The 14170-nt window shown below is 41.8% G+C and overlaps 1 protein-coding gene across 1 annotated transcript in view; it reads right to left on the bottom strand.

The window, feature by feature from the left end:
- Window positions 1–14170, bottom strand: part of LOC107716993 (titin-like) — a 161854-nt gene that overhangs the window by 27300 nt on the left and 120384 nt on the right. Inside the window, 1 exon segment of the mRNA XM_016523634.1 lies at window positions 41–14063. Coding sequence (XP_016379120.1) covers window positions 41–14063 — 14023 coding nt within the window.

Below are 14170 nucleotides of genomic sequence, written 5' to 3'. Positions count from 1 at the left end.
TTTCTCATTTTCAGACAAATAAACATGGACATAATTGTACCTGTTATCTTGGTTCCATCTTTAGTTTCAGCAGTTACACCTGTTCCAAACTCATTTTCTCCAGTGACTCTAAAGTAGTAGATTGCACCTTCTTGCAAGTCTTCAACCCTGTATGTCAGACTGTGACAGTTGCTTGTTACGCATACCCAAGCCTTTTTGCTTGCTTCACGTTTCTCAACATGATAAGCCTTAACAGCATCTCCTCCATCATTCTCTGGAGGTTCCCAAGTAACTGTAGCAGAATCTTTTGTGACTTCAGTAATTTTCACATTAGTTGGTGGTCCAGGGGTATCAAGGACTTTGATCATCACTGGCAAAGATGCTGTTCCAACACCATTGTCCAAAGTAACAATGTATTGTCCAGAGTCATTTCGTGTTGCTTTCTCAATAGTAACAGATGTGCATGTTTCTGTTGTTTCTATGCTTGCCCTTGCTTTGAGATCGACCTCCTCTTTATTCCATGTAACTGAAGGCACTGGCTTTCCTTTAAATGGAGCCGTCAAAGTGAATGAATTACCATGCTTGACAATTAAAGTTTTTCGCATCTCAATGTCAATGTCAAATACAGGTTCCTCCTTTCTCTCCGTTGCTGACTGTGACTCAGAGACAGGCGACTGTTCACTGACACCAACTTTGTTGATTGCTTTAACAGCAAATACATACTGTACATCAGTTGTAAGACCAGAAACTGTGAATTCATTGCTTTTTGTCATCTGAATAGCCACAATCCATTCTGTAACCTCAGAATTCTTATATTCTACACTGTATCCGAGGATCTGTGCACCACCATCAGATAATGGCTTTTTCCAGGCAATAGTAATAGAATTCTTGGTATGATCCAGAATCTTAGGTTTAGTTGGTGGGGATGGTACCAACAGTTCATCCTCTGCCCTTGCTGAAGGAGATGGGTCACTGGCTGGACTCAAGCCTGCTGAATTTTCAGCATAAACCCTAAACTCATACTCACATCCTCTTCTTACTTTTGATATTACAGCTGTTAGGTCTTTCACAAGGTCCCTGTTCACACGGACCCAGTGAAGACCAGATTTCTCTCGCCTTTCAATTATATATCCAAGGATCTCGCTGCCTCCATCAGATGCAGGTTTTGTCCAAGTTAGCTTCATTTCCTCACTGGTCACACTTGTAATTTCAACATTTGTTGGAGCTCCTGGGATAGTGTATGGTTCAGTGACCTTGACCATTTCACTTTCAAGGGCTTCACCAAGTCCAAATTTGTTGACAGCTAATACTCTGAATATGTATTCATTTCCTTTTAGGAGCTTAGTGACCTTGAATGTTGTAGTTTTGACCTCTCCATGTACAAGTGTCCATGCCAATCGACTGGTCTCTCGTTTCTGAACAATATAATGTGTTATTTCAGAGCCACCAATTTCTTGTGGTGGTCCCCATGACAGTGTGCACTCCTCTGCTGTGAGGCCTGTTACTGATAGTGGTCCTGCTGAAGGTCCTGGTTTATCCAGAATAACACAGTTTACTGGTGTTGTGACACTTCCTGCAACATTCTTTAAAGTCAAAGCGTACTGTCCAGAATCACTCCTTTTGCAGTCTTTAACTACTATCATAGTACTAGTATCTGTTCCAGTTATCTGAATTCTTGCCTTCTGTTCAATTTCATGTCCATCCTTTGACCAAGATGCAACTGGAAGAGGGCGCCCTGCAATGTCAGCATTAATCTTCAGGGTTTCCCCAGCTTTTACTACCACAACATCCTTGAACTTGACATCCATCATAATGCGTGGTGGATCTACATTATCTTTAACTGTAATAGGACCAGTGTTATCAGATGGCTCACTGAATAGTCCAGCAGCATTCTTTGCGATGACACGGAAATCATATTTCTCATCCAATGTTAGGCCAGTAACATCAAAATAAGTCTCTACAACATTGGTAAAATTGCATCTTATCCAGCGACCCTCTGGAAGATCTCTACGCTCAATTATGTAGCCAGTAACTTTGGCTCCACCGTCATACTCAGGCTTGGTCCAAGAAAGAGAAACAGAGGATTTGGTAATGCTAGTTACCACAGGCTGACCAGGAGGATCGCAGGGATCTCGTGCAGCTATGGGCTCACTGGCTTTGCTTGCTTTGCCAATTCCAGCAATATTTTCAGCATAGACATGGAATTCATACATCATACCTTCCTCAATTCCAGTTACTTTGAATTCAGTATCCTTGATTATTGTCCTGTTCACCTTTGTCCAAAGAATACTGCTTCTCTCCTTGCGTTCTAAATGATAGCCAAGGACTGTGCTACCACCATCATTAACTGGCTCATTCCATGTGACGAGCATGAAAACCTTGGTGGCATGAGCAACACGGGGCGTAGAAGGTGGGCCAGGCTGTTTAAATGTGTACTCTGCAGTAATTCCTGGAGAGTCAATTGGCTTACCCTTTCCATAACGATTCACTGCATAGATGCGGAACTGGTACTCAGAACCCTGTGTCAATCGAGGTACTTTGACTGAGGTTCTGGCAACATTTGTTGAAACAATCTGCCACTCTGTTGTGTTAGTATCTCTCTTCTCAACAATGTAATTATTGATGGAGCATCCACCATCATATTCTGGAGGGGCCCATGACAATGTAATACTGTCAGAAGTCACAGCATCAACCTTCACTGAAGCTGGTGGCCCAGGTTTATCAAGAACAACAATGCCAATGTCTGTGGACTTGGTGCCTGCTGTATTAGCAAGAGTGATTTCATATTTACCAACATGTTCAATAGCAGCTTCTTTGATGACAATTTTGCTTGACACCATCGTGTTGACAATTGAAAGAGAGGTTGTTTGCCTCAAAGGAAGGCCATCCTTCTTCCAAGAGACAACTGGCTTAGGCCTGCCTCTCACAGGAACTTCCACAGTAAGATCTTCTCCAGCCTTAACACTGTATGTATTGAACAGCAGATGAACAGAGGGTTCAATCTCAATATCTTTAGCTACAACAGGTACACCAAGTTCTTGAGGCTCACTCTTGCCCTTCTCATTCAGTGCAATAACCCTGAATGAGTATGTTTCACCAGGCGTGAGGTTGCTCACAGTTGCCTCTGGAACCTTAACTGTGCAGCTTACACCCCATTTGTCACTACTCTTGGGTTGCATCTCTACATTGTAGCAGATGATTTTGCTCCCTCCATCGTGGACAGGCTTAACCCAAGTAAGTGTCACACTATTCTTCGTGACATCCACAAGAGTTACTTTTCCTGGAGGCATTGGTACCTGTGCAACCTTAATAGGATTCTTTGTTTCTGCCATCACACCAAAGCCATACTCATTAACAGCACATACACGGAAGTAGAAAATTCCTCCTTCCTGCAGTTCATCAACTTTAAAGGAAGTCTGTGTGCAGTTGCTTGTGACAGTTGTATAAGCTTTTCTTGTAGATTCTCGCTTTTCAACCACATAATTGGTTATTTTAGCCTCACCATCTGTAAGCGGTGTGTCCCAGCAGAGAGTTACTGAATCTTTCTTTACATCTTTCACTTCAAACTTCTGTGGAGAACTTGGTGTATCAAGCACCCTGACATTCACAAATGCAGATTTTGTGCCGCTCTTGTTCTCAAGAGTCAAGTTATATTTTCCACTGTCAAATCTACTGACATTGTCAATTACAAGCATGGTGTATGAACTGGTGGATTCAATCTGAGCACGCTCAGTTAGAGTCCCATCCTCCTTTTCCCATTTGACGGATGGCTCAGGTCGACCTCTAATTGTAATGAAAAGACGAAGGGATCCTCCTGCACGAACAGAGACAACTTTCCTGAGGTCAGCATCAAGTTCAATCTCAGGTGCTTCAATCTTTTCAGATGCAGTCACTGATCCATGAACATCAGCAGGTTCACCAACTCCTTCAGAATTAATTGCACAAACACGGAAGTTATATTCAGCATTTTCCTTCAGGCTTTCAACTGTGAGGCGTGTTGCTTGAATACCAGCTGGGGGTGTGCATATGATCCATTCCTCTGAAGAAACCTCTTTCATCTCAACAATATAACCTTTAATATATGCACCACCATCAGTAGCAGGTTTTCCCCAAGACAGAGAGACAGATGAGCTTGTGTGATCTGTCACTTTAGGATGATGAGGTGGACCTGGGGGAGTTGTGGCATTTATTGCTCTATAAAACAGAGATAGATCACTAAATTCTCCCACACCAGCTTCATTTTCAGCAGACACATGGAACTCATAGAAATGTCCCTCTGACAGACCAGTTACTTTGAAATGCAGATCGGTCAGCTTCTGTCGGTTGCATTTTGTCCACCTCACACCATCTTTGTCACGCTTCTCTAAGTGATAACACTTAATTTCTGCTCCACCATCACTCTCTGGGGCATTCCATGATAGAGTTATTGAATCCTTTGTTATCTCACTTGCTTCTGGTGTTGATGGCACACTTGGTGGCTTGTATGGATTGCGTGCAATAATTGCCTCAGATTCTAGAGGTTCACCAATGCCATATTTGTTGACAGCCATAACTCTAAAGATATACTCATCACCTGGCAGGAGCTTGGTCACCTTATAATTTACACTAGGAATGTTAGAATCAACAACAGTCCATGATAGTCTGCTAGTTTCCCTTTTCTCAAGGATATAATGAGATATATTAGCTCCACCATTCTGCAAGGGCTCAGACCAGGACAGATGACATTTGTCAGACATGATGCCAGTCACTCGTAATGGTCCGGTTGGTGGACCTGGTCTGTCAAGAACTTTTACTTTTATTGGAATTGATTTTGTTCCACCACAGTTACTTAATACAAGGTCATAGTCTCCACCATCCAATCTTGTACAATCTTTTATTGTAATGGAAGCATATTTTTGAGTAATTCTTACTTCAATACGCAATATCTTATCCATTTCCTTTCCTTCTTTTAGCCACTGAATATCAGGTGTTGGTTTACCGTGTATATCTGCATCCAAAACTATGTTGTCTCCAGCACTGACAACAATGACATCCTTGTACTTAGGATCCATTGAAACACTAGGAGGTTCAATTTCATCTGTAGCAGTAATTGGTCCAGTGCTGTCTGAAGGCTCGCTGAAGACACCCACTGCATTTCTTGCAATTACTCTAAATTCATATTGATTGTTTACCGTTAAGCCTGTGATTGTAAATTCTGTCTCAATTACATTGGTAAAATTTGCCCTCATCCATCGGCCCTCAGGCAAATCTCTTCTCTCAACAATATATCCAGTCACTTTGCTGCCACCATCATATTGAGGCTTTGTCCACTGAATCTTAATGTGGTCCTTTGATATTGTAACAGCCTCAGGTGTTCCAGGTGGATCACATGGATCACGGGCAACAAAGCTCTCTGAAACTTTGCTTGCTCTGCCAATACCAACAATGTTTTCAGCATATACCCTGAATTCATAACCAATGCCTTCTTCAAGATTGCATATTTTGAAAACAGTATCAGTAATAAGTGTTTTGTTTAGTTTTGTCCATAGAATACTACTTCTTTCTTTGCTCTCAAGGTGGTATCCAATCACTGAACTGCCACCATCACTGACTGGTTCATTCCACTCAATTATCATTTGATCCTTGGTGGCAGATTTCACATATGGAGTACCAGGTGGACCAGGTGGTTTGTAAGGATACTGCACAACAATGGACTTTGAATCCAAAGGAGCACTCTTACCATATCTGTTCTCAGCAATGACTCTAAACTGATACTCAGCACCTGTTTTCAGCTTGGTAATTTTGAGGGATGTCCTGGCAACTGATCCAGCAACTACTTGCCAAGTAGTTTCAGTGGTGTCTCGCTTTTCAACAATATAATGCTTTACTTGGCAGCCTCCTGTATACTCCGGAGGTTCCCATGAGATGGAAACAGAATTGTTGCTCACTTCATTCACTTTTATTGGTCCTGTGGGTGGACCAGGTTTATCCAGGATTATGATACTGATATCTTCTGTAACTGCACAAACACTGTTTGTTGCGGTAACTGTATACTTTCCAAGGTCATCTTTACAGGCTTCAGTAATCTGCAGGATTGTGGATGTTGGTGTTAAGAAAGTAGTAACTCTGGATGTTACTTTAAGTGACTGTCCATCCTTTGACCAAGTGATCTTTGGTTTTGGACGTCCAAAAATAGGTATTTCAAGTTTGAAATCCTTTCCAGATTTGACGCTATATGTATTGAACTGCAACTTTAGGCTTGGTTCAATTGTGAGGTCGTTGGCAATAACTGGAGCAGCAAGGGTCTTTGGCTCACTTTTGCCTTTCTCATTGTATGCCAAAACACGGAACAAATATTCCTGACCGCCAGTCAGTCCAGTGACTATTCCCTCACATGTTTTTACATTTGCTGCTACACCCCATTTGTCAGTTCCTTTCGGCTGCATTTCAATCAAGTAGCCCGCAATCCTACTACCTCCATCATGCTCTGGCTTTTCCCAGGCCAGAGATGCACTTACTTTTGTCACATCCGTCAGCATCACCTTTCCAACTGGCTGAGGTACTTCAGATGCCTTTGAAGCAGTTTTTGTTTCAACCGGCAAACCAACACCGTATTCATTTTCAGCCATAACTCTGAAATAATACATGGCCCCCTCTGCAAGATCTTCCACCTTATAAGTTGTTTTGCTGCACTTGGTTGTTATATTTGCATAGGCTTTTCTTGTGGATTCACGCTTGTCAACAATATAATTCTTGATCTTTGCACCTCCATCAATAAGTGGTGGTTCCCAAACAAGTGTAACAGAGTCCTTCTTGATATCCTTTATTACGAGGTTTAGTGGTGCTCCAGGTGTATCTAACACTTTAACAGCCACAAATTCAGATACAGAGCCACTGCTGTTCTGTAGAGTAACAGTGTATTTTCCAGAGTCCCTTCTATCACAGGAGTCAATTGAAAGCTGGGTGAAGTTAAGACCCTTTTCAAGCACTGTCTTTTCTGACAGTTCACCTTCGTCTTTAGTCCATTTGATATCTGGTATTGGTCTACCTTTGAATGGTACATTGATTCTTATTGATCCTCCTGCACGAACAACAATGCCTTTCCTTAGCTCTGAATCAAGGTGAATTTCAGGGGTCTCCAGCTTGTCCTCAGGCTTGGCAGTTCCTGGAATAACTGCAGGTTCTCCAACACCTAATTTATTGATGGCACATATTTGAATCTTATATTCTTGTTGTTCTGTTAGCTTAGTGATTTCAAATTTGTTGACACGTAAGCCAGTAGGGGGAGTGCACATAGTCCATTCTTCCTCTTCAGCTTTGCAGATCTCTACAATATATCCTTGAATTGCACATCCTCCATCATTAAGGGGTTTTCCCCATGCCACTGTAATTGAAGTCTTGGTGGTATCAACAACATGTGCATGCATGGGTGGGCCAGGTTTGTATTTGGGATCACAAGCCTTGTAGTATGAAGTTGGCAAGCTTGGTTCTCCAATTCCAGCTGCATTTTCAGCTGACATTCTGAATTCATACTCATGATCCTCAATTAGGCCATGCACTCTGAAGCATACATCAGTTACTTTTTTTCTGTTGCACCTTGTCCATCTAATTCCAGATCTGTCTCTCTTCTCAATGATGTAACCAAGAATTTCACTTCCACCATCAGTATCTGGTGCACTCCAGCAAATAATCATAGAGTCCTTTGCAATATTTGTTACTTCGATCATTTGTGGTGATCCAGGTTGACTAAATGGATCTTTCATTATTACGGATGGTGCCTCAATTGGCTCCCCAACACCGTAACTGTTCACAGCCATGACACGGAATATATATTCGTTGCCTTCCAGGAGCTTTGTCACTTTGTATGTTGTAGTTTTGCAATCATTACAGACCACAGTCCAAGCAAGTCGACTTGTCTCACGTCTCTCAATAATGTAATGAGTGATAGTGTTTCCTCCATCATCTAGTGGAGCATGCCATATCAGTGTGCATTTATCACTGGACACGCCTGTGACATGAAGAGGCCCTTCTGGTGGACCTGGTTTATCAAGGACTTTAACATGGAATTGAACGGTCTGAGATCCAGCAACATTAGTGAGCTGAAGAGTGTAGTTTCCACCATCTTGTCTGACTGCATCTTTTACTATAATCAATGCTCTGTTGTCAGTGTTCCTGATGTCACATCTAATTGTGTTTTCAAGCTCCTTGTCATTCTTAAACCACTGGATTGCAGGAAGTGGCTTACCATAAACATCAGCATCAAGTTTGAATGTATCTCCCGCATTCACAATTAGAGTCTGAGTGTATTCTGGGTCAATAGAGAACTTTGGTGGCTCTACCTCATCCAATGCAGCAATAGGTCCACTGTTGTATGATGGTTTGCTGATAGTGCCAACTGCATTCTTTGCAATTACCCTGAAGTCGTACTTGGCACCTTCTGTCAGCCCAGTGACAGTAAAATTGGTTTCAATAACATTTGTGAAACTTGCTTTCATCCAGCGTCCTTCAGGAAGATCACGTTTCTCAACAGTATAACCAGTGATAACACTTCCACCATCATACTCTGGCTTTGTCCACTGAATAGTTATTGAATTTTTAGTCACATGGACAGCTTCTGGGGTTCCAGGAGGATCACATGGATCACGAGCAACAAAGCCCTCTGAGATTTTGCTGCATCTTCCAATGCCAACAATATTTTCAGCATATACTCTGAACTCGTATTCAACACTTTCCTCTAAAGGACTGGTTTTGAGTCTTGTTTCTTGAATCAGTGTCTTATTTATCTTTGTCCAAAGAATGCTGTTTCTCTCCTTCCTTTCAAGATGATATCCAATAATGGTGCTGCCGCCATCTGAAACTGGCTCATTCCACTCAACAACCATATGGTCCTTTGATAGACATGACACAAATGGAGTTCCTGGTGGTCCTGGTTCTCTATATGGATACTGAGCAACAACAGTTGAAGAGTCCAGAGCATAGCTCTTGCCATACCTGTTCTGAGCAATGATTCTGAATTGATATTCAGCACCGGTCTTCAGTCGTACGACTTTAAGTGTTGTTCTTGCTAATGAAATTGCAACATTCTCCCATGTTGTAGAAGTTGTATCTCTCTTTTGCACAATATAATTTGAAATTGGGCAACCACCAGTATACTTTGGAGGATCCCACGACAATGTAACGCTTGAAACAGTTATCTCATCAAATCGCACAGGGCCAGTTGGTGGGCCAGGTTTATCAAGAGTGATGATTTCAATGGTGGCATCCTTTTGTCCAACAACATTGGACACGTTTATTCCATACATTCCACCATCTTCTCTTGCTGCTTCTTTGATGTTAAGAACAGTGCTGTGTGCTGTATTAGAAATGTTAACCCTTGTTGTGAACTTGAGGGCTGCACCATCCTTTGTCCATGTAACCTTTGGCTTTGGACGACCAGAAACTGGGATTTCAACTTGAAGGTCCTTTCCAACAAGAACACTGTAGTTGCTAAATGCAGGTCTTACATCAGGCCCAAAGACAAGGTCCTTTGCTTGCACGGGGACAGCAAGTGTTCTTGGGTCACTCTTTCCTTTTTCATTGATAGCAATTACTCTGAAAGTGTACTCTTCGCCAGGGTTCAAATTACTGATTACAGCTTCCAGTGTTTTTACATTGGCACATCCAGACCATTTATCATTACCCTTGACCTGCATTTCAACAAGGTATTGAAGAATTCTACTGCCACCATCATGAATTGGCTTTTCCCAAGAAAGAGACACACTTGTTTTAGTAACATCTAGAACACTTAATTTTCCAGGACATTGTGGTACCTCTGAAACCTTCAAAGGATATGTGATATCGGCAGGTAGCCCTATACCATGTTCATTTTCTGCAAGCACTCTAAAATAGTAACTGCAGCCTTCTTGAAGTGGTTCAACTTTCCAAGAGAGTTTGTGGCAGTTTGTGACAACAGCAGAAAATGTTTTTCTTGTGCTCTCACGTTTTTCAACAATGTAATTTTTGATCTTTGCTCCACCATCTAAAATGGGAGGCTCCCATGTAAGAGTAACAGATTCTTTTGTAATTTCTTTAACTTTGAAGTTGAGAGAAGCGCTTGGTGTGTCAAGGACTTTCACAATAATTGTTTCAGATTTTGCACCAGCAGAGTTTTCTGCAGTAACAGTGTATTTACCACTGTCTGCCCTGTTGACTTTATCAATCACAAGAGAAGTGTGACTGCTGCTGGTCTCAGTCTGTGCTGTTTCCTTAATCTGCCCACCATCTTTTTCCCATTTGATTTGTGGTGCTGGTCTTCCTTTGAAAGGGATGAACATTCTAAGAGAACCTCCAGCTTTAATACGTACAACCTTTCTAAACTCAGCATCAATATCAAGATCCGGTTCCTCAGTTTTGTCCTCTGGCAGTATGGACCCTGCAACATCAGCATGCTCCCCAACACCAACCTTGTTAACTGCACAAACCCTGAATTTATATTCCTGCTTTTCTTTCAGATTTTCCACATTAAAGCATGTCAGTTTAACACCTGTTGGTTGAGTGCAGATTGTCCATTCATCTGCAGCTGCCTTTCCTTCTTCTCCTGGAGCCTGTGTCTCCTCTATGGCTGTTTTTGCTTCACATGCTTCAACAATATATCCCTGGATTTCACAGCCACCATCATAAATAGGCTTTCCCCATGCAAGTACAACAGATGATTTGGTCATGTCTAACACTTTTGGATTATGTGGTGGACCTGGCTTGAATACAGGATCCAGGGCTTTATAGAATACAGTTGCAGAACTTGCCTCACTAACTCCAGCAGCATTCTCAGCAGAAACTCTAAATTCGTAGAGGTGGTTCTCCAGGAGTCCAGTAACTTTAAATGTGAGGTTAGTAACTGTTTTCATGTTGCATCTGGTCCATCTAATGCCTTCCTTGTCATGTTTCTCAATAATATAACCAGTGATAGGAGTACCTCCATCATTTGTTGGGGCCTCCCAGGTTATGACCATTGAATTTTTCTTGACATTAGAGACTTCCACTCCTTTTGGTGCATCTGGAGGTGTAAATGGATTCTTGATAACAACTGCACTTGATTGGAGGGGCTCACCAACACCAAATTTGTTTACTGGTAAAACTCTGAAAATATATTCATTTCCTTCTAGTAGTTTCATTATTTTAAGGTTTAGAGCTTGGACTTTGGGTTCAACAACTGTCCAAAGTAGTCTGCTAGTCTCTCTTTTTTCAACAATATAATGAGTAATCTTACTGCCACCGTCTTGTTTAGGTGATTTCCAAGAAAGGCAGCATTGTTCACTGGTTACACCTGTAATAGAGATGGGTCCCTCTGGTGGCCCAGGCTTATCAAGGACACAAATATTGACTTGTACAGTCTTTTCTCCTCCTGGATTTTGCAGATGTAGAGTATATTGACCTCCATCAGCAAGTTTGGCCTCCTTTACAGTCAAACAGGTATAGCTATCTGTGCTTTTAATTTCACGAGATATGGTGTTTCCAAGTTCCTGCTCACCCTTCATCCAACAGATTGATGGTGTTGGTTTTCCATGAATATCTGCATCAATCTTGAAGTTGTCCCCTGCATTTACAACAATTGTTTGAGTGTACTCTGGATCTATGCTGATACGTGGTGGTTCAATCTCATCCTTTGCCATGATAGGTCCAGTACTATATGATGGATCACTGAAAACTCCAGCAGCATTTCTTGCCATGACACGGAACTCATATTTCTCATCCTCGGTAAGACCTGTTGCAGTATACTCAGTCTCTATTATATTGGTGAAGTTTGCTTTCATCCAGCGTCCTGCAGGCAATTCCTTCTTTTCTACAATATATCCAGTGACTTTGCTTCCACCATCATACTCTGGCTTGGTCCATGCAATTGTAATATAATTTTTTGTGATTCTAACTGCTTCTGGTGTTCCAGGAGGATCACAAGGATCTCTGGCAGTATAGCCCTCTGAGATCTTACTAGCCTTCCCAATGCCAACAATGTTTTCAGCATAAACTCTGAATTCATATTCCATGCCTTCTTCAAGACCTGTTGTCTTGAATGTTGTGTCTTGAATTATGCTTTTGTTTAGTTTCATCCAAAGAATGCTATTTCTCTCTTTTCGCTCAAGGTGATACCCTAAGATTGTGCTTCCACCATCGATGACAGGTTCATTCCACACTATCACCATACTATCTTTTGTGGAAGACTGCAAGAAAGGTGTTCCAGGAGGGCCCGGTAGTTTGTACGGGTACTGTGCAACCACACATTCAGACACAAGCAGAGGGCTTTTGCCATATCTGTTCTCTGCTGCAATTCTGAATTGATATTCAGAGCCTGTCTTCAGTCTTCCTGCCTTAATTTGAGTTCTTGCTAGATTTGCTGCTACAATCTGCCAATTAGTTGTGGATGTGTCCCTCTTTTCTACTATATAGTTATTAATGGTGCAGCCTCCGTCATACTCTGGTGGCTGCCAAGAAATGGTAACACTGTCAGATGTTACTTCATCAACTTTAACAGGGCCTGTTGGTGGACCAGGTTTGTCAAGAACTACAATTCTAATGTCTACTTTTGTCTCACCAGCTGTATTTGATAGTTTAATACTATACTGGCCAACATCATCTCTACAGGCCTCTTTGATTACTAAATTCAGCTGTGTATCCATAGTGGAAAAGTTAACTCTGGTTGTTCGTTTAAGTGGAACTGCTTCCTTTAGCCATGAAATGGTAGCTTTGGGACGAGCATTATATGGAATATCAATTGTCAAATCTTCTCCTGCCAGGACACTGAATGTGGAATACAACATTTTAGCAGATGGAGCAATTACAAGGTCTTTGGCAATCACAGGCACACCAATTTGACGAGGATCACTGGTTCCCTTTTCATTCCTTGCAGAAACACGGAACATATACTCTTCACCAGGTACAAGCCCAGTAATAACTGCTTCAGGTACCTTGACAATCACAACTTGTGTCCATTTTTCATTCCCTTTGCTCTGCATCTCTACAACATATGCAACCACTCTGCTTCCTCCATCATGTTCAGGCTTTTCCCATGATAATGTCACACTTGTCTTTGTGACATCCTGAAGTGCAATCTTGCCAGGGGGAAGTGGCTTCTCAGACACTTTAACAGATTCACCAGTCTCCATAGGGAGACCAATGCCATATTCATTTTCTGCCAGAACTCTGAAATAGTAGTTGCATCCTTCTTGGAGCTGGTCAACTGTGTAAGTAGTTTTGTGACAATTGGCATTTACTGTAGCATATGCCTTTCTTGTAGCCTCACGCTTCTCAACAATATAATTCTTAATTTTTGTGCCGCCATCATTAAGTGGAGGATCCCAAACAAGTGAAACAGATTCTTTAGTGACCTGGCTTATTTTTAGGTTTTGTGGTGCTCCAGGTGTATCTAGAACTCTAACTATTACAGAGACTGTCTTTGCTCCAGAGTTGTTTTCTACAGTCAAATTGTATTTGCCACTGTCAAATCTATTCACATTGGCAATAACCAGTGATGTAAAAGATGACGTTGTTTCAGTGGTAGCTCTGTCTAAAGGTTCATCATTCTCTCTTGACCATTTGGCCTCTGGTGTTGGTCTACCTCTAATTGGCACAAAAAGTCTTAGTGTATTGCATGCTCTGATGTTCACAATCTTACGAAGTTCAGCATCAAGGTCAGCCTCTGGTGGTATGAGTCGTTCCTCTGCTTTAGGTGAACCTGGTACAGGTGCTGCTTCTCCAATACCCTCACAATTTACAGCGGACACATTAATTTTGTATTCCTGATTTTCTTTTAGATTTGTAATTGTAAATGATGTCCCCTTTACACCATCTTTAGGGGAGACAATTGTCCATTCGTCCTCTTCAGTTCCAGGGAGACAGGTCTCAAGAATATAGCCAGTAATTTCAGAACCACCATCATAAACTGGTTTGTTCCATGCAAGCGTGATGGAAGAACTTGTTGTGTCCAGGATTCTAGGGTTGCCAGGAGGACCTGGTTTGAAAAGAGCATCTGTGGCCTTGACAAATGGTGATGAAGGACTTGGCTCACTTATTCCTGCTGCATTTTCAGCAAAAACTCTGAATTCATATTCATGGCCTGGAATAAGAGCGGTCACCTTGAAATGCAAGTCAGTAACATTCCTCTTGTTGCATTTTACCCAACGCAAACTAATCCGGTCTCTTTTCTCAATACGATAGTTGGTGATTTCACTTCCACCATTAC

The sequence above is a fragment of the Sinocyclocheilus rhinocerous genome, unplaced genomic scaffold, assembly GCF_001515625.1.
Source record: "Sinocyclocheilus rhinocerous isolate Xijiao unplaced genomic scaffold, SAMN03320098_v1.1 scaffold1802, whole genome shotgun sequence".
Taxonomy (NCBI): domain Eukaryota; kingdom Metazoa; phylum Chordata; class Actinopteri; order Cypriniformes; family Cyprinidae; genus Sinocyclocheilus; species Sinocyclocheilus rhinocerous.
The sequence above is the reverse complement of the archived record's forward strand: the minus strand, read 5'-3'. Positions and strand labels throughout refer to the sequence as shown.